The 21,945-nt window shown below is 44.5% G+C and overlaps 1 protein-coding gene across 2 annotated transcripts in view; it reads right to left on the bottom strand.

Annotated features, from left to right (window-relative positions):
* carmil1 (capping protein regulator and myosin 1 linker 1) overlaps positions 1-21,945 on the bottom strand; it is a 65,467-nt gene that overhangs the window by 25,620 nt on the left and 17,902 nt on the right. For both annotated transcript variants that reach the window (XM_080788271.1, XM_080788270.1), the window contains exons 4-16: positions 17,847-17,906; positions 14,863-14,984; positions 14,298-14,395; positions 14,046-14,116; positions 13,744-13,817; positions 12,069-12,144; positions 11,166-11,254; positions 8,745-8,839; positions 8,161-8,247; positions 7,627-7,730; positions 6,915-6,992; positions 6,747-6,826; positions 5,610-5,714 (exon numbers count right to left, since the gene is read on the bottom strand). In XM_080788271.1, coding sequence (XP_080644397.1) covers positions 5,610-5,714; positions 6,747-6,826; positions 6,915-6,992; positions 7,627-7,730; positions 8,161-8,247; positions 8,745-8,839; positions 11,166-11,254; positions 12,069-12,144; positions 13,744-13,817; positions 14,046-14,116; positions 14,298-14,395; positions 14,863-14,984; positions 17,847-17,906 — 1,139 coding nt within the window. The remainder of the gene's footprint in view (positions 1-5,609; positions 5,715-6,746; positions 6,827-6,914; positions 6,993-7,626; positions 7,731-8,160; positions 8,248-8,744; positions 8,840-11,165; positions 11,255-12,068; positions 12,145-13,743; positions 13,818-14,045; positions 14,117-14,297; positions 14,396-14,862; positions 14,985-17,846; positions 17,907-21,945) is intronic.

Below are 21,945 nucleotides of genomic sequence, written 5' to 3'. Positions count from 1 at the left end.
CCAGCTGGCCCCCAGCAGTGGGCCTAGCTGAAGCTGCTACCGTATGTATTATTATACAGTATTATCTTATATTATTTATTTTAATGTGAAGCACTTTGAGTTACATTTTATGTATGAAAATGTGCTATATAAATAAAGTTTATTGTTATTATTATGTCTGGAGCTCAAAGCTCCATTGACAGTTTTTTGCATATACAGTGGGTGCAACTTGGTTTGTCCACCTGTAGGTCCCATTAACCCAGCTGGTCCCCAGCACAGGGTATCTGGCGCTGCTGCCAGCGTAGCTCACAGCAGCTACCAGTAGTTTAAAGCTAAAGCTGTTTATGAACAGGCTATAGCTTGTCTTGTTTTTGGTAGCCCAGCTGGTCTCCAGCATAGATCTCTAACTGGCGCTGCTACCTGTAGTTGTAGCCCAAGCGCTTATTATACTATCTAAGATAAAAAAAGCTATCTGTGTATACGTGTAGCTTGCTTTACTGTCTGTTGGCCCAGCTGGTACAGGGCAGGCAGCGTATGCGCTCCGCTCCTCCAGCATACGGCCAGCTTGATGTTACTTAGTTACTACTAATGTTTGTTAGCTCAAGCATTTATTAACAGCTATCAGGGCATAGCTTGTTCTGTTCATTAGCTGCAGCTGATACAGGCAGCGTACACGCTCCCTTCCTTCGGCAGGTGCAGGCCCCTATTGGTGGAGCTATCGGTTGTAGCCTTTTCTCCAAAACTAGCTTGTGTCGGTTTATTTAACCAAACCTCTGGCTGGGGTAGGCAGCGTTAGTGCTCCCTCCTCCCAGCATGAATGCGTAGTAGTGCACACTTGACTAGTGTATTGGAAGGGTCTTTTGTTTCGCTCTGGACTAGCAAACATAAATTACAATAGTCTGGTTGCCCTTTTAGGGCAACCACACTAATAATAATGCACTTGGAGTTTGGATAAACGTCATAGTGCTGGGATAAGCGTTCGCATAGGAACACTACAGCTGCTACATAGCAGCGTCTAAACCTTGACTGGAGGCTACTTTATTATCATAATTTATAAGTAAGCCTCTGCCGGGGGTACAGGTAGCGTACGAGCTCCCCTCCCCCACCGCGACCATGCAGGTCGCACAGTATCTAACAGCAACGTCTGTGTGCTGTTTCTATGATGCACTTTACATCTGGTTGAATCAAAGTGCTACAATGAGCATTTGCATAAAACGTAAATGCATGCTGCGGCAGGTATAGCAGCATTCAGTTTTTTGATTAAGTCATTAGATGCCGATCTAAGTTAAAGCCTCTGCTGGTACAGGCAGCGTCCGCGCTCCCTTCCTACAGCATACGGCTCCACCCCTAGCAACCAGTAGCGTCCGCGCCCTGGGCTAGTTGGGACTGGTGTGCACCAGCCGGTCCAAAGGAACCAGTGCCACCACAACTGAAAGCTCCCGCTTTTTGTACCTCGAAAGCCTCTGCTGGTACAGGCAGCGTACGCGCCTCCTCCCCCCAGCATACGGCCAACACCTAGCAACCAGCAGCGTCCGCGCCCTGGGCTAGTTGGGACTTGTGCGCACCGGCCGGTCCAGAGTAACCGGTGCCACCACAATGGAGAGCTCCCACTTTTGTACCTCTTTTGAAGCTCTCCTTCAGCCGTGAGCCGACCTTGGTCCTGCCCCGTGTGCCAGGAGGAAAAGGTCTGACCGCTGGCTACAGCAGATCCGAGAGGGCTCAGCTATCTGCGGAGTTGGCCCACATGAGGTCCATGCTCACTTCGGATGACACCTAGGCACCTCGGAGGGTGCCGAAGCGCCTCCCTCTCTAATGCCACAGCTGACTCGAGGTTGATGTGCTCTCCCCGACAGCTTACGCTATGCACTTCCATGACTATGAGGAAGATGCAGAAGGCAGTGCCTCCCAGGCATCAGAGCCAGCCTCCCACTTCTCAGCTCATGCGCATAGCCGTGGAACGCATAGTAAAGCAGGCAGTCGGCTCCTCCAAGCGCCTTCTTCAGACGCGGCCTTGCTGTCTTCGCCGTCCCACACGCCTGTACCTGAGTCAGCTACAGGCCTGCCGGGCGGACGATCAGGGCCTTCTCCCATCTCTATACCGATGGTGAAATCCTGGCAGCCCTGCCCTGATTGGAAAAAGTGTCCTGAGACAACCCGTTGCGACTTGACACTTTAATAGATTAGAACGCACAAGGCGATAAGGGCTGGCCTGGGTTACATGCCAGCCACCAAGCCTGTCACTGCATCCCTCATTGTGTTCTCCAACGAGGCCCGGCGGCAGAACGCTAGGTGACCTCGACCCCAGTACAGGAGCACAGGCAACCTGCTCACTGGGGCCTCCTTTTCACACCTAATAGTGGCAACGTTAATACTGGCTCAGCCACCTTTGGTGTATCACTGGAGGCATTGGCGTCATGTCCTCAGAGCACGGACGGCTGATGTCCATCGTATCTCTAGCCCGTCGCCAAGCCGGGTTTCCACAGTCAAGCTTGACTGATGAGACTAGGCCAACTCTCCGTAGTCTCCCTGAGGAGCCAGGAGCACTAGGTGGTTCAGCCGGGGCGAGAAGCACCGGAGCGAACCATCCAGGTGGGGAAGACCAGGCTGCAGCTTGTAGGCCTACAACACTCACGCCAAAGGGCCGAGCTCCAACATTGATGAAATCATCTTGACTGCCCTCGGAGCTCACGTATCACCGCCGGCCCACACTAGAGGCCAGCGTGTTCCCTGGCGTCCCACGCAGGGACCTGACTGTGACTCTCCGGGCTGTGCAGCGCCTTCTGACGCCAGCCCCCCATATCCGGCGGGTCAAAATGGCCATTATCAGCAACATGACGAGAGCCCTACTATCAGACCAGGAGTGATGTGTCCTCCTGCCCAAGGGCGCAACAGAGGCTGTATATCCTCAGTCACACTAAGGGAAGTCCGATCTACATACTTCCTTGTGACGCAAGACAGACGGGTGTCGACATGTCTTGAATCTGATGGGACCCAACAGGTTTATGAAGTTCGTGCCAGTCTACTGGGCCGAACACGGCAATGTGCTGGAGCGGCAAGTGGTGTGCTCCGCTCTACAGCACTTCCTGCCGTACAGGAGAGGCGAGCACATTCTCATACGCTCGGGCAACACCTCGATCGTGTATCACTTAAGTCATCGGGCAGGGCCACGTTTGCTTGGCTGCTGTAGGTGTCTATGGACCCCCCCCTGACTTGGGCAGCCTCCCCGCCCGATCAGCCTATAGGCAAGTTGTCTGAGTGGAGAGCGGGACTACATGGTAGGCTCTCCCTCCCATCGAAAGCTTCCATGAGGGGAGCGGTACCCCATCCAGTGGTGGTGAACACTAATCAGAGGCTACCTCGGCAGAGCGGAGGTGGACCTCCTCACCCTGGACCTCACTAACCTCCCTGGTTCTCCCTAACGGAGACACCCAGCCCACCGGGCCAGGACGCAAGGGTCCGACGGTTTCATAGAACCTGAACGCCACAAATGGCTGTCAGCCTGCTGGACTTCTTAGGCGTCCTGCCACATAGCCAGTATGAACAGAACGACCTACATCGTTCCTGACACACATGGCCCTAAGCAGACCACCGCCCACAGGGCACTATCCTTTTAAATGCGCACTGCCAGAGGCACTGCATATGCCTTGCCACTGCCTCTCTGATACGACCAGCGCCTCAGAGTTATTTAGGAGGGTCACACCATACTGCTGGTTGCCCCCCCCCCCCCCCCCCCCCCAGCCAAGAAGTACTTGGTCTCCTCTACTGAACAGACTCAGTCGGAGGACGCCATGGCGTCTCCCCGACAGAGGTCTCCCCAACTGGGAGGCGGTCGGATACGACATTCAAATGCTCAACGCCCCCAACTGTGCGTTTGGCCACTGGCGGCCCTGAACCGCTGTGTAGAACCAGCCAGGCATGCCACCCTGAATTCAAGGGTGACATCCATGACATCCATCAGGCTACTGTACGATAACCGATGGAACCTATTTCCAACTGAGGCCAGAGCAAAGACCTAGTGCGCTGCTCTGCCTACCTGTCTGGAGTTCCGCAGTCCCTCCTAGACAAGGGCTGATCTCCTACTCTAAAAGCATAAGTAGGGGCAATATCATGTTGATATGCTAGAATCAATATTGCTGTAACGAAGCGTGTCCGTGAGCGGCACGTCCTGTCTGTTAGTGACTTGCGTCCGAAGCAAAGCTCAGACGGCCTGAGTGTCTCTGTGGCCGAACAGTGTTCCTCCTGAGGGTGCTGTCACATACACACCTCAACCAGCCTATACGGCTAGCATAGTTTTACCCTCCACCAGGAGAGTGGATGGACGAGCGGGACCTATTGCGCCCAGTGTGGGCCCTGAGAGCCGCTTGTTAGACCTGCCGAATGCTTTCGGCGGTCAGAATGGCTGTTCCGTTGTGACGATGGCCCTTTCAAAGGTAGCGCTCTCTCCAGACAGCGCCCGCCCCACACTATTGTGGATGCCATCAACCACGTTTATGGGGCGAGTGATCGTACCTTACCATTTGGCGTGAGGTGCCACTCTTAACGGGAGCGTCCCCAAATCATGGGCTCCCCCGAGGGAAGTACCCCTGGAATATATCTGTGCCGCTGCCTCATGGGCATCACAGCGAGTTGTCTGTTCCTCTGGGTGAGTGTTGCCACTCCCCACCCGCTGGACGTGGTCCTCTTACGAGACTCCTCCAAGCCTACTCCTTATGGTTTGTGATCAGGATCCCTCGTGACTTGGCTGGCATAAGTCATTCATGCTTAAAGCACCGCCTCTGGCGGTCAGCAGGGACGAAATAGAACGATAGTTACGTATGTAACTACGGTTCTATGAGTCCCGAATGACCGCCAGAGGCACTCTGTCACTCAGAATCCTCGTGTTCGCGCGAGAAAATTCTGTAGAGACTGATCCCCTGCAGACTGCCGGAAGATATAGACTACTTCGGGTCATCACGGGGTCAAAATTGACTTTGTTTGTATACAACACTCGACGACGCATGCGCGAAGGACATATTCATGCTTAAAGCACCGCCTCTGGCGGTCATTCGGGACTCATAGAACCGTAGTTACATACGTAACTATCGATTTATAACTGATTTTATACTACCCAATGAATGAGGCTGCATTCAAACTGTTTTACACGTCGTCTTCATGGGAGGGGTTTTGGGGATTAAGATTTTAGACACTATCAGGCATCTTATGCAACCACTGACTGGCAAATGGTTTGTTTATTCATATTACAATAAAACTGATCATTTGGATAAGTGTGTTCTCGGGCCAGGTTTCAGCCTGATCACAACCTCATGATGTGACTTATTAAAGTTAAATATGTAAATAATAATATTAGTTGAATAAATACAAATACATAGTGGAGGTACTACTGTGGCCTACTAGTATAATAATCATAATCACATAGTTTGGTGCAGAGTTCACAAGATTAGCTCTGGACACACAGACACACACATAGACCCTCTTGTAGATGGCTTGCCTCTTGCAGAGCAATGCCGTAAAAATAGCAGTAAAGCAGTGGTTGAGCAGAAACCACTATACTGCCTTAAATCACAAAACAACTGCTGCCTTTTTAATATCATGCAACACATTACAGTACAGTAAAGTGGTGGTGGGCTTACTTGAGAGCCTCCAGAGGCAGTCTGGTTCCTGACACACTGACAGAGGTAAGGGACTGAGCTTGGCTGAAAAACTGCTTAAAGGACGGCGCCACTTCTTTACTCTTCCTGTGGGACGGGACAGAATAGACAACACTACTTACATCCCAGCAATTGTTATGCTTAATTTATGATAGTAATATTTAGGTATGATATGTACCAATGTTTATATTATACAGTGTAATGAACAAAATGTACAGTATAGATTGTTTTGCATGGTTATACTTTATAGCTAAAGTGGTAAACTTCTCAAGTGAGCTTTTATTGACGAGTTAGATGAGAAAACATGCGTTCAAAATGAAGAGGTTGGGTTGTAAAAAAGGAGATCAGTGACTTTTCCATCATATAGCCCTTTGAAAATTTAAATACGTTCCCACCAAATATATCTAAAACACACCATTAGTTTCCACAGACGGGTTCTGGGCTAGCCTAGACCACATGCTCTGACCACACTAACTCTGGGCATGTCTAGAGTGTCGCAGTCCCACCCACGACGTGCAGCCCGGAAGATAATTTCACATTCATTTTTCGTTTCAGAAAGTATTTATTTAAAGACCTGTAAGCCTCGGACAAAGCCAACTCAGATGGTGACAACTCATGACAATAAACACAATCTTTTGGGCCGAACAAATAATTAGAAAGAACAAAAAAAGGGCAGGGAACAACAATTTTTTTGTTGTTTTTCTTACAGGTCTTTAAATAAATACATTCTGAAACGTCTATGGGGAAAATGTATTGGAAATTCTCTTTCGGGCCACTCGTTGTCATGAAAGGAGGCGGGACTGCGACGTTCTATAGGAAAACATTCGACAAAAATAGACAAATATTTGGTGAAAATAGCAGATCTACAAGCTCACAACGTTAACTGCTATGTGTAACATGACTTGTACGTAGATTGGGGTCCATTTGGTTCCATTTGTACACTCTCAGAGTTACAGACCCTTAAGGATCCATTTGGTTTCAAAACTATCATTTAGCTGGGGACCCCCTGGAACTCCCTCAAGGACCGCTGGGGGTCCCCGGACCTCACTTTGGGAACCACAGCACTAAGAATATATACAGAAGAGTTTATTTCCATGGTTGAAAGGTTAGAGGTCTGACCTGCTGTGTGAGAACACCGTTCTGGACATGTTAAGGACAGACAGGTGCTTCAGAGATCCTCTCAGCAGCGACGCACACACCTGGAAGCAGCACAGAGTTCAGCAGGGTGTTGTCGGACCTTATGTTTTCATTAAAGAACGATCAGCGTGTGTTGTTCCCTGGCCTTACCGGCTCTAAAGAACAGTCTGTGTTGGACAGGTCCACGCTCTCCAGAACGTTGGGTTGACCCAGGAAACTCTGCAGGTTCTACAGCCAGGGATTGAATAATAATTAAAGATTGCATTGCACATACTGTATATAGTATATACAGTATGTGCAATGCAATCTTCAAGAGTGTAATGTGAATATACTAGGTACAGTATATACTATATACTGTACCTAGTATATTCACATTACACTCTTGAAGAGAATGATTTGCACCTGTTGCTATATGGAACGTTCTCATCATCATTGTCAATTACCTGCATGAGACATACAACGTACTGTTAGCTGCTTTAGCAGACAGTTTGACGGTCCAATGATCAGCGCTTTTGAATCAATATTTTAAAAAAACTAAACAATGTTTACAAAGATTCTTAACCACAATAAACATATCGTGGCCCCAGAACACAGCAAATATAGTATCAATACAGTGGATAATGTTGCCATTGCCTCTAGTGATAGTTCTATCAAGAGATGAGTCAACCAACATAGACAATATAAACATGTCAGTCCATTGCTAATTGGTTTCTTTTGTGGTACGGCTGTCTATTTCTTTACTTGTGTATCACTGATTGGGCCTTTACCAATCAATAACAAACATAAATAGGCAAATGCATATTCTTTCCATATGTGGTTCTGTGGTTACACTAGCGAGGCAGGAGATGAAATGGTGACATACGGGTAGGTCGTCTCCCCTCATAGAGTTGCCAGACAGGTCCAGATGGGTTAGGGTGGTGGAGACCGCAGGGTTGGCACACAGGGCTTGGCATAGACTGTTCACGCCTAGTTCAAAGACAGGGAAATGGACATGGTAGGAAAGATGGGCCTTTTGTTTCCACACCACACAGTGTGTTGTCATGCAGTTTAGCAGTTTGTTTCGTTTCCATTACATGTCCGTGTGTATGTCAATTTAGAGTGTAAAACGAGTATATTTTGACACCGTCAGCCCTTTTGGACAGGTGTCGGAGTAATGAACTTGAACAGCAAACGGAAGGGAGTCCGGCACACAGTCTTCACTTACAAAAAAATATTAATAGGGATACAACGTTTCGGTCACTCTGACCATTTCAAATGTCAGAGTGACGGAAATATTAATACATTACATACATTTATTTTTCTTTACACTGCAGTGTTAAATTGATGTTCAAAAATGTGCAGTGCAGCAGAGGTATAACCACTATGTTTGGTTTTCTGCTTGTTTGCATGCTGTTACCTTTGGGCGACATAGAGGTCCTGGAGAGGTTCAGGTGTTTCAGACCCATTGGTAGTTTGGCTAACTGGGAGCTCAGTGCAGACACGCCTGCAGTGCACAAAGAGAAACACATAATCAAACACTCCCCTCGCCACCCTTTGTGGAGGGGAACCTGATCCACTCTCTACACAGGTGTTAGTTTCAGGCTAAGTACAGGCTAAATAAAAGAGATTTAAGATCCTATTTATCAGATAAGATTCTCCACCGCATTCACTACAAGTGGTTGGTTTCCCGGCATTTTACATTGTTCGTTTACTTTATGTGGTCTGTGTCTATGTATTTTGTGAGTACATTTAAAATCGCACCCAGTCTTTAAGGACCTTTAACGTTTTGTTTTAGTTAAATAGTCACTTTTGGTCAAAGCTTTAGTGAGAATATAGTGTTAACTAATATTATAATCAAAAGGTGGAGAAAACATGTTTGAGAAAGAGAGAGACACACACATGCATGCACACACACGCAGACAGACAGACAGACAGACAGACAGACAGACAGACAGACAGACAGACAGACAGACAGACAGACGGAGAGATTGATAGAGAGACCTTTGTCCTCCAGGGAGTTGTTGGCCAGGTCGAGTGTGTGTAGAGTGGAGGCAGGGTTGTGGGACAGAGCAGTAGCCAACTTTTGGGCAAAATCACTGGAAGGGAAAGAGGCAAAAAAACAAATAATAAAGTTAATTCATGTAACAGCTGTAATATAATTAAGCTCATCACATGTAGACAGTTTAAGTTAAAGCTCCACTATGTAACTTTTCTGAACGAATACGATTTAATTTGGTCCAATCTGGTAGTGTATAGGCCTACAATATCTCTGCTGTCGGAAAGAAACCACCTAACTCGGAAATGTTCATTTTTCTGGAAATTAAGAAAACCATTTGAAAACATAGCAATACTGCCTCATCAAGGTTGTGGTTGTGAATATACAGTATATATATTGTCATTGTCAATTACTTGCATGAGAGGGGGAGAGGTGGTGGAGTTAGCTGTTTAGACTGTTGCGTTAGGTGTCATTTAAGGGTCCAATGGAGTTAAGAGGTTTGTCCGAAGCGCTTTTTAATACTTTCCATTGGTTCAATATTTGTTTTTGTTCCAGTGTTCCATAGCACTGATTTATGAAGAAACAGCTGACAGCATGACTTATAGAATTGGGGTGGTTGTATTTTGTATTGGGGTGGTTGTATTTAGACATCTAGATCGTGTCAAAGGTCATGTCTCTCCTAGACAAAGGATCTGACACAGACTTTTACCTAATGGTCAAGTTTCTATTTCCTGTGCAAACAGGTATAACCACCGTGTCTCTACTCTCCGGAATAATCCTAAATGCTTTCTTGCTATGCTGTCAAGGAAAAGGAGTCTCTGTTGCAGAACTGGTGATTTAATAAACAAAATAATAATTCAAAAAGGACAAACGTGATCAGCCAGGGTTCTATTCTGTATCAAACCTCTGTAGTGAACAACAAAGTAATATCTCTCTTCCTCTTAATAATGCGACCGCTTCCCTGCACACCAGAACACAAAAGTAAACACAAGATATCCCATAATACTCCTCGTCCCAGACTCAGTCGCCAACACAGTTAAAGGAACAATTCCCCTGTATATACCTTAGGGTTACACAGGGAAGCTCTATTGTAATGATAGCAAATGTCAGCACTTGGCAGGAAACTGGGTTCAAATCCGTGCTAGAAGAGGAAGGTTAGATACAGTAGTGCAGCTTTAATCATTTTAGTGTGATATTATAGTAGTACAATGTCTAGAAAACAGTAACTACAGTACACTACAGCTCGATACTTGTAACATGATGTCATAATGTACATTATAGGCCAAAATATAATGTAATTGGCACACACACAGGAAGTGCAACGTGATGCCACAAAGCCTAGAAAGATCTTTTTCATAATTGCCATAATTGTACAATAACAATCCCTTTTACATTTTTCATGCTTGTGTCATAAGTAACATTTGTAATTGGACTGGCCAAATGGTTAGAGGGACGCTCTCATAACTGAAGCATCATCTCTGTCGGGTGGAAACCTCATTATGTCCAAAACTATTTCTTTTTCAGGATTGAAATGCAAAAACAGCAAAAGTAGCAGATCGACGAGCTCAAAACGAGTCGTCTCGCGCCACGTTTCGAATTTGTGGATGAAAACAAAATAGCCTAAAAATGCTGATTTACAAGATCATAATGCATCACACTGCCAGATGTTGTGAGTTTTTAGATCAGCTATTTATTGTCATACGAGGGAAGGATATAGGATTTTAATGGACTCTAGGTTAACAGTGTCAATATACTCAGTATATCTCTGCTGTCTAGAACAGAGGTTCTCAACGTTTTTTGGCCGGGGACCCCCGAAAATGCTTTGGCAACATCTCGGGACCCCCGCCCCGCCCCCTCCCGACCCCCAATATAAATGGACTGCTACAATAACCTTAACAATAGAGACAATACACCATAAAAAAATACTGAAACCAGATATAATCATTAGGGAAGGTGTATGCATGTACTATGTGTACTATATGTAAACTATATTGTGTACTGTATTTGGGAACCCCCCCCCCCCCAAATAATTTGGCGACCCCCCGAGGGCTCGCGACCCACGGGTTGAGAACCCCTGGTCTAGAAGAAACCACTTAAATCCAAAATGTTCATTTTTCAGCAAATGAAAAAGCATCCAGCTCAAGTGGAGTTAGGAGGTTTTTGTTTTTTTTTGCTTTATATTGGTTCAATATTCTTTTGAGTGGTGCAACCACTCCAAGGAACAGCAATGTCCCCATGTCCATCCCTATGTTTAGAGTACCAACAGGGGGCGCTGTTGCACCACTCACTTCAGACTGGTCTGATTTTTTAACCATCACACACAAAATATAATAATCAGCAACGACTATGTGTTAGTAGTGCATCAAAACAAGTCATATTTGTCATCTCTGGATGTGGCATGGTGACCATGACCTTTGACCCCTGACCTTTTGAGCCCTGCATTCTCCAGCACCAGCTCCTCCAGCCGTCCGGAGCGAGCCACCACCCTCAGTACATGATCACACACATCTGTTGGCTAGGAGAGAGAGGGAGAGAGAGAGCCACCCTCAGTACATGATCGCACACATCTGTTGGCTGAAGGAAAGAGATACCAGGATGACTACATTCCCCAGGGCCCACTTTGAGAACCAATGTGCGATATATATAATATATAGTATTTTACTAAACAAGTGGTGAATGTGATTACAATATTATAAATATAACATCTCTATATGTTTTCATATAGATTCCATATAATCTTTTACATAAAATGTTATCCTATTTTGACCAAGACCATTAGTGAAACTAAGAACAAGAAACGTTCTAATCTACAGAAGGGACACAAAACAAAATGTATTCCCTCTCTATCCCACACACGCACACGCACACACACACACACACACACACACACACACACACACACACACACACACACACACACACACACACACACACACACACACACACACACACACACACACACACACACACACACACACACACACACACAGTGTGTATCTGGTGCCGACAGCTCACTCAAATAATGACCTTTCCACTTATTGACACACCATGCATGCACTCAGCTGTCTGTTTATATCCTGCAAATACAGTGAAACCACTTTTTCCATAACAAAGCCAAGAGGACCACACCAACGATAAGGCTGACTACGTGCCAACAAAAATATTTATGTCTATTATGCTACATTAGGGCCTCGGGACTAAGTATTTGAGCAGAGCACTACTGTATGACTCTGATCGTTTCTGCACACTTGATAATATACTGAAATATAACGTATGTTATGTCAGATAAAACTTAAGAGTTGTTAATACTGTATATCACTTTATTGTACCAATTTGTAGTCTTTGATGGAGAGCTTGGTAAACCACTGGTTGTACTCTAGTACTGCTATGATGGCCACAAGATCCCTGGAGAAAAACAAAAAAAAATAGACATAGCAATTTCATTTATATATATAAGAATCACATACTGTATTCTTTAAGGTTTAAGGTTGTAAAGTAAAGTTGACAAACAAAAAATTACTTATTTTCTTTCAATTACACACCCGTTGAATGTGAGCTTCAGCTGTTTAAAACATAATTTTGTTTGTGTGTGAATAACTGTCCAGTTGAATAGATAGCTATGCTAGTGGTTCATTAATCTAACAGCTGCGGTGTTCACTGTTCACATATTTGACCTTTGCGCCTTCCCGCACGCACACACACTGTGCATAAAAGTAGATAAGCTAAATAATTGTTACATCTATTAAGTAGATTATTGGAATTCTTCTCAGTCTATGACCACAACACAAATTATAACATGTTTTCAATTGCTTCATAAGGTAATGACTAAATGACAGAAAATTACAGAAGATGATGGACCTGTGGGCCTGTGAGAAACTAGAAATTGTGCCCCTCAGGGCACAGGTCTCCACCAGGATAATAGCGTTTGTGATGTTTGGACAAAATGTGTAGGAGTAATGTTTGTTTGTTTTTGCAATAATCTGTCTGGTTGTATGTACAGTATGGGCGGTGGTGGCTCAGGGGTAGAGTGGTTGGATGGTAACCGCAAGGTTGCCTGTTCGAACCGGGGCTCCTCCAGAGTTAGTGTCGAAGTGTCCTTGAACTGAACCCCAAATTGCTCCTGATGTGTTGGTTGGTGCCTTGCATGGTTTCCGCCACCATCGGTGTATGAATGTGTGTGTGAATGGGTGAATTGATGCACAATCTATGTAAAGCACCTTGGATAAAGGCGCTATATAAATGGAGTCTTCTTGATGTCTCTCTCTGTTGACGTCTGTCTGTCTTACTGGAAATGCTTGTAGTTTTATGTCTGCTCCACAGAGGGTGTGTGCTCAGCTGGCTTACAGTCATTGGTCCCAATTCATTATCTACCAGCTGTGTGTTCACACGTTTGGCTGACCTGTTCCTGACATGGTGAAGTAGCATGTTGTTGCTGTCCGGTGGAAACCTTGTACCGTCTGCATGTCTAAAACGTACCTCATTTTCAGGAAATGGAACCGACGTAGTTATTATTAGTTACAAGCGCTTGTTAATATTTTTCATTGGTTCATTGGGGTGGGTCAAATTAATATGTGAACATCACAGCTGTGACCCTCTAGCAAACTACTGTAGCTATCCAACACGATTAGATGTGTATCTATTCAACGGGACAGTTATTCACACAGACCACATAATGTATCCAATATCCGTATATTAAAACACTGACAGCTGAACCCCACAATTAAGAAATTTAATGAGAAATTATGTCAAACAATGAATATTAGTGTAAGGTTCTGTGTTTTGTATTTGTATTGATTTATTCTTATCAAGACACAACTCAGAAAATGTACTGTAACTTGGCATTAGGAACGTGTGATCAGTCTGGCTAATGCCAGGCTACAGAAAACCTGATAGACAGACAATATAGGCACAACATTCATTGGCTACATTTTTTTTGTTTGGGGAATTCATCAGAATCACATTCATACATGATTCATTGTGCAGTTTATAATGTACACTACGTACTTGTGCTCCAGATGTATGAAGTCCTGCAGGTTGAGCTCTCTGGTGTCCTGCGTTAGATAGATGGTGTCCACGTCCTGATGGGAGCACACAGAGGTCCACAGACATCAGAGAGAGAGAGAGAGAGAGAGAGAGAGAGAGAGAGAGAGAGAGAGAGAGAGAGAGAGAGAGAGAGGCATAAGAGCAAGCACACATTAGGAGGAAGAAGACAGAGGAAAAGCAATAGAAGGACTAAGAGAAGAAAGAGAAAAGAGAAGAAGGAGAAACAACAAGAAGAAGCAGTAGAAGAGAGCTGGTGTACTGACCCACTGGACCTCCTCTTTGTAGGGCAGACCCAGCTGGTCACACACACACCAGTACTGATGGGAGAAACCACCTAAAAACAATAAGCAGCACGTCATCACACCATTAGGGGACTGCTTTCATACGTTGTGATAGTTTAGCTTGAAAAATCTCAAACTACTGATATAGAAGCCATTTGTAGAACTAGAATCTGCTTCCTCCTCATGTCTTAATGGTTTTAGTGGTTAATTGAATAGATGATGTTAGTCAGTTACCACATGGTCCGAGGTCTAAGGATCCCTGCTCCTCCCACTGGGACTGCAGGGTTGCCGTTCTCTCTGCAGGCTTTAGACTCAACTTCCTCATCACCTTCCTTACAGAGAGAGAGAGAGAGAGAGAGAGAGAGAGAGAGAGAGAGAGAGAGAGAGACAGACAGACAGACAGACGATGGAGGGGGAAGAGAGACAGAGTGAGACAGACAATGAGATGGAAGGAGGAAAACAGATAGAGAGAGGGAGGGGATAGAAAGGTATGGGAAGTAGACATTATTATAGGACAGAGAAAAAAGGCAAGGGAGCAAGGAAAAGGGGTTTTTGTGTGTAAAAGATAAGGAAGAGGTGTGTGTGTGTGTGTGTGTGTGTGTGTGTGTGTGTGTGTGTGTGTGTGTGTGTGTGTCAAAAAGTGTTTCCGTTACACCATTACATGAGACTGTCTGAAAGAAAACTGTTGCAAATAGATACCCCTGAATGCTACAGGAGATGATTATAGTACATTGTTCTCTGGTGCGTGACGCGTGTGCGAGCGAGCGTGCACGCGTGCGTGTGTGTGTGTGGTACCTACACCGGTGAGCCAGTGGGGCAGATACGGTGCACGCAGCTCCCTATGTGAGCCACCACCTCGTCCACCTCCTCCGTCGACGCCAGCTTCAGGCACCACTGGCCGCGGTCGTGCTCCAGAACCAACTGCAGGGGGCGCCACACACAGCGGCAACCAGGTTGGGAAGGACAGAGCACACATGCAGGGATGAATAGCAGAATGTGAAATGTAACATTCCATTCCAGACCTGTATTATCTGTTCTTCTTATCCAGCCTGTGTTGGGGTGAGCAGAGGTGGAGGAGAGAGTGGCTGAAATCTGCCTCTTGCTCAAGGCCACTTGAACCCATTATAAAACCCTAACAGTTTTCTATATCAGTGGTTCACAATGTTTTCATGTCAAGGACCCCCAAAATTATATGTATTTGGCCCCAGACCTCCATCTCAAAATATTTAGTTCCAGGGAACCCTAGAAGCAAAGATTTGAGTTAAAAAATGTTTGCTTTAAAAAATATACATTTTTCAAAGATTTGCAATAAGAATACAAATAAAATAGGAGATCATATCGTTTCATGAATTGACCTGCTATGAGCTTGTATATCTGCTATTTTTAAATTAAAAGTATACAATTTCATGCTTTCCCTTAATCAATTAAAGGGTCCTTTTCCCGCTGGAAGAAACTCCAGTCACTCAATGTTAATAGTATTTGTAGTAGATAACAGTAGCACAATGTGAAATTCTGTCTGTTAGACTAGGGTTTGACTACTACAATGACCATAATGCTTTAGTGCACTCACCCCAACTTGTGGAGAGGGGGAGGGATGTCTTACTGAGACAACATGTAGTGCATGAAGGAAGTGAGGCCAGTGTCTGTGACATCACAGACACTTTTGAAATACAAAAAATGTCTAAAAACACATACCGGTATTACCCACATAAACACCCTAGGTGTTTCTCGTTTCTGGTTTACAAAAACACTCAAAGCTGGGCATAGGAGCGCCCCTCAAAAACATTGGGTTTAAACCCTGTATATTTTTCTGCCGTTATTCAGAATAATAGAGTGTGACATGAAACAGGGAGAGAGACACAAAGAGTGACACTCAGCAAAGGCCGGGAATCGAACCCGCAACAACTCGCAACTCGCTGCCAGGCTGCATTTGTGGTACGTTCCTTAACCATAGGCACACCAACCCTATTCTTTAAGTCCGACGTCATTTTGTAGTCCTACGTTACATCCGGGTCCAAGTGGCACCATGCTTCCAACTCGAGGAGAATTATTAATGTTCTGTACAAGTGTCCATGACAAAGAAAATATATGATGTGAGGCAATAAAGACTATTATTATTATCACTATTATTGAAGGTGGTAACAGTCCATTGGCTCAGTACAGTAATTCGGGGGAATATTTAGAATGTGTGCAGTGTTGAGTACGTTGAATCTAGTTTGTATTTAATGAGGATTTAGTTAGTTGACACAATGAAATTAAATGGCAATACTATTCAGTGTGGGGCAGACGGCCTGTGACAGCCAGATTTGGGAGACCCTAGCTTTGTTGTTGCAAGGAAAGCTGTAAAATTTGACTTTCGTGGTTGTTTTCGTCTCAGATTTAGTCCGACGGAGCGACACAGTATAACTCTATGGGGACACAAAAGCGACACAAAAATAGGACCCGGAAGTATCTCTGTATAGGGGGCGCTTACGTCATGGCTAAGAAACTGAATAGACTGAAGTGCCCCAATGGATCTACTTGGTCAATAAAATAGCCGATCTACAAGCTTATAGATATGTGATTTTTTAACGACGTTCGCCAATAGGTTGAACGCTAGGGTTCATGTGGTTAAAAGCTTTTATGCGAGCAATATTAATTATTATAAAGTACGGTACATAAAGAGTACTAGTTCATTCCATGAATTCTCTCTCTGACAGAGCGAGTGAATCCAGGTGAAAGCTGTTGATCATTATTGTTATTTATTTTCAACTGTCCATGTCAGGGTGGCTGAAACGGGTTTCCAGACAGCCGACACATGTACTGCGGAAAAACAACGCAGAGCATTTTCAAGTCTTTTTTTACTCGCCATGTGTCAGTGTGTGTGTGTGTGTGTGTGTGCGTGCGTGGCGGAGTAAAACAGGGGCACTGGAGGGCCCCGTTTGCCCTGAAGGACATGATGGAGCTGGTCAAGGTGAGATAAGCTTATCTTCCTATGTTCTTCATTGTTAAATAGGTCTATATTCTCATTGAGTGAGATCAAATCAGAGTGTCTGTTCTGACTGTTCAGTATAGGAGTCTCCATGTCTCAGAACAGAACAGAACATCAACATGCATTTTCAGGTTGGGGTTCCAATTTTATCCAATCCGGATAGAGAACAGATAAATAAATGAAATTGGAAGTGATGACACAAGGAAATGAGCATTTTATTTCCCCTCATGATCATATATATGTATATATATAGTGAGCCTATATTTAATGTGAGCTTATCCTTCATTATAGTAGGGACACAATAGTAAACAAACATTCTCCTTTGAAGAATGATCAAAAGGACTCCATTAGGGACTGGGGACTATTATTGAGAGTTGAGACTTGGTCAGAGGAAATACCAGCACTCACGGAAACGTCCTGCAGGCACTTTTATTTAGTTGGCACAGGCAGCATGTAGAGAAACGCTCACGCTTTGGCACAGAGCCTTCCTCAGCTTTGTGCCCAAAACGTGTGCATTGCTCTGTTCGCTGCCAATGCCAGCTAAATAAAAGTGCCTGGCGGACATTCCTCTGATTATAAGGTTTCTAAACCGTGGTTTATTATGTTGGGAGTTGTGTTTTGCATCCACTTGCAATACTATTATTGCCCCATGTGTGGACAAGTGTGTTTGCAATGTCATGGATGTCGTGTAATAATATGCTGAGGTTTCTCAACCACTGCCTGTGTGTGTGTGTGTGTGTGTGTGTGTGTGTGTGTGTGTGTGTGTGTGTGTGTGTGTGTGTGTGTGTGTGTGTGTGTGTGTGTGTGTGTACCTGAGTGGACTTGTTGCTGCTGATCCCCTGAAGATCCAGGTAACTGAAGGAATGCTCCACCTAAAACCACAGGTAAATCCCATATAAACACAGAGATTTGAAGTAAGCAGTGGAGACATGGTGCAATTCACCACCACACAGGGTTTAAGTGACAACCAGCTGGAAAACAATGGATCATGTTTTGAACCCCATTAAGACCTGAAGTCGATTCTACAGATGCCTTTTAAATCTGCTGTTCTCAGACCTTTTCGTAATTCAAAGTTATTCAACATTCTTTTCAAACACTTTCATGTACAAACTAAGCAGGAAGTGAAACGCGGTCGAGTCTGTTCATTTTAAATAGCCAACGTCTAAAATCAAAAATTACACAAATGATGCTTTCCCGGTTTTACACTGTACACTATATTACACTGTCGCTAATATGTACGACTAGATGCAAATCAAGTGATACTGACTTTATGCATGGGTTTTTTGTTTCATGCATCAAGACAGACATAGTACAGCACTGTACTGTCTCCCTAAAGCAAGGTGCATAGATGAATTATAGGAAAAGTGAAAGAGTAGACGTTTGAGATGATACACAATAATAAAGGGTACAACTACAATCATAAAAGGAAAGAAGAGGGTAAACTCATTTGTATGTGAAGGATTATAAGGAAGACATATTATAGTTGTTTTGCAGGAGAGCAAGATACAGTGCAAACTACAAAGTAAAACCCGGAGTGTATCAATGTACCCGACCACAAACTTTGTAGACATTTAATTAATGTTATGTGGTGTAACTGATTGCCGGAAACATCACTTGCCAGGAACAGAGAAGAACAATTAGATTCATCCGTTTGAGCATCGTGAAGAAGATCTTCCAATTATTTGTCAGGATGGATTGGATTCAATGTTAATTTTAGATGTCTCTGGACTTGATTTCAGAGAAAATGTCTCATGCTTTTAGGCCAGATTGTAGATTAGGAGCTATTTGCAGGATGCAGCTTCTAGAAGCACAGGCCACAAATAGCCAGGAGCACAACTGTTTGGAACAGTGCGACTCCTCTCTCTGCAAAAACACGCACGCACGCACGCACGCACAGCTTCTTACTAGGCACAGCTGGATGGGTGACAGAGAGATGTTGGGTGGGTGGGAGTAGACAAACAGAGTGGGTGAGGTAAAGAAAACTAGTGTGGGAGGATAAGAGGGTGAGGAGGTCAGAACAAGAGAGGCAGAATAAAATGAAGAATGAGACAGAGAGAGAGAGAGAGAGAGAGAGAGAGAAAAAGAGAGAGAGAGAGAGAGAGAGAAAAAGAGAGAGTAAGTAACCCCTCCTCTCCAGCTGTTCAATTCCTGTATTGTCTCTCTCTCTCTTCTCCACTGGGACCGTACACACAGTGGAACAAACGGCCCTCTGTGTGTCTCTCTCCCTCTCTCACATACACAGTCACACACACACAGACACACAGACACACACACACACACACACACACACACACACACACACACACACACACACACACACACACACACACACACACACACACACACACACACACACACACACACACACACACACACACACACACACACACACACACACACACACACACACGTTACAGCTACATACACAGTGAAGGTCAACCAGTTGGGGACTCTGTGCTGACTGAGAGAACTTCCTGTTGTACCGTATTTGTTTGTTTTATTCAGCTGTAGCCCTGGCTGCTACCCCTGTTGGGCTTCAGTTGCTGTTGTTTGTTTGTTTGTCCGAAAGGCAATGCTGTACCATTGCATTATTCTTGTTGTTTTAGGAAAGCAATGCAAATAAAAGCTGTTCGTATTACGCTGAGAACGTCTTTCAAGGGTTACGTTTATAATGTCTTTCCAATGGATTTTGTATTGAATGTACAAAATGTACATTTCTATTAAGAGTTTTTGGCATTTGTTTGTATACTTTATTTCAGACAGGAGAGAGTGGAGACTGGAGAGACAGGAAATCAAGGGCAGATAGTGGAGACAGAGACATGCAAGGATATACCGGGTCCCGGGTTCTCGCACTCTACTCTGTTGCTGTCGGGCAGAAACCTCTAATGAACCTCTTAAAATGTTTCACTTTTTGTATTTTTCGTAAATGAACGCCCTACGGCCTACGACCCTACGTGATCATACACAAGCTCCACAAGCTCGAAACGCGGTGAGAATCGACGCGTTTTGAGCTTGTGGATCTGCTTTGAATCCTGAAAAGTAACAGTTTTGAACATCCCACCCGACAGAGACGATATGGTCTGTGCACTAACTAACTGCTAAGCCACCAGGCAGGAAAAAGAAAAAATATCACACTCGTGTGAAGTGAGGGGCGCTCTTATCATAATACATCATCACATTCCGGCCAATCACTTTTGGCGTCCTCACTTTTCTGTCCTCAATTTTTAAGCCCTCAGCCAATCTAATCGTCACTACAGTATGGGGCACACACAGACACACAAAGCTGGGCATAGGATGGGCTAGTGCCCCTCAGATTTGGTCTGGCACTGTTCAGTTGTGATTGCATTTCACTCCCTCCGAAGTAGTACTATTGAGGAACCAATGAGGAACCAGTATGCAAATTTGAGGCATTTTTTTAAACCACCCCTTGCAGGTTCCACACAGATATCTATGCACCGAGTGATTAGTCTGGCCGTGGCAGGCTAAGGCAGGCCCACCAATAAACATTACATGTACACTCACACTATAAACGCCTGTATGTGAATCACGTAGTGCAGCTTTCATTTTAACCACGTAAACCCTATACACACACACACCTCGCTGATAGGGGTCCCGCAGGGGTCTATAATATTTAGTCCCTTCCTTCCCTCTCCAAATCTCTGTGAAAAGAATATATCCTATCTAAAAGCTCACAACTCATCACTCTGTGGCACGTTGTGAGGTTGTAGATCTGTTATTGCAGATGGAAGTTTGCCAATTTTCGCCTCTTTACGACATGCCCAGAATAGGGATTCTAGGGTTTAAGTGGTTAAATCCATCTTTGCCTCTTAGGCCCTAATGCATTGCATTGCCATTTATACTCTTTCTGGCATGATTCACACGATTAGCCGAAGGCCACCAGAGAGTCTGAAAGAGGAAGTAGCCCAAATGTTTTTAGATTGGAAATTAAAGAACACAGTTCAGTTCTCTTTGCATCTGTGAACGGCTCTGTAATCGAATAATAATTTGGGAATAATTAAAAGGAGAGGTTACAAAGAGGCCTATTCTAAAACACTTGTTATCCAACATATTCACAGTCATTTTGCTTTTATATTGTGCTCAATTATCCGAGTTTTTCCTTTTTTCCAATGGTAGATCATCTGAAAGAGTGTTTCATTTCTCCTTTAGATTTGTTAATTTTGCAGGTTTTGCACTCAAAATCACTTCTGTCTCGCTCAACCCTCCCCCTCACTTATGAGAGAGAGCAGCTAGTCCCACCACCATATGGAGAGACATCTGATAGCACTACCCATAATGCAGCTGTGTGAACACAGCCTGTGGGAAAGAACAACAGCAAGTAGCAAAACGTTCAACCTGGAGGTGAAGAGAGGAGAGAGAGAGAGAGAGAGACACTAACTTTTGATGTCTTATGTTCGCTCTATAAACCCAGGGAAAGAAACAGGAATCACAATTATTTTGCATAATCGTTCATGTATTTTTCACAAACATTGTGGAAGTGGACAATCTACAAGCGTACTAATAATATAATAAGTAAGCCCATCTCCTCTTTCTGTAGCCTGAGGTAGCTTGATTTACAAGTTCACTTCACCCCCTGGACATGACTCTAGTATGTCACAGGCCAGCTGGGACTTATGATGCTGAGCCCCAAGCAGGGAGATCGAACCCAAGAAGACTTCCAAATCTCAGGACAGACACTCGTCACATCTGCCCTGTGAAATTTGAATGAAGCCTTAAAGCCAAACAGACACGTTCCAATGTTCAAAGCCACAAACACAATTAAAACGTTAATCACAACTATTTCATCGTCAAGTATAATGTCATGATGGTGACATCCCTGTCTATAGCCACAGAGAGGCTGAATGACAATCAGAGGAGAGCACATTCATGAGGAGAGACTGGATGAGGGATAGC

This window comes from Protomyctophum bolini, assembly GCF_963924005.1.
Source record: "Protomyctophum bolini genome assembly, chromosome: 17".
Classification (NCBI taxonomy): domain Eukaryota; kingdom Metazoa; phylum Chordata; class Actinopteri; order Myctophiformes; family Myctophidae; genus Protomyctophum; species Protomyctophum bolini.
Note: the sequence above shows the minus strand (reverse complement) of the source record. Positions and strands in the feature narration are given on the sequence as shown.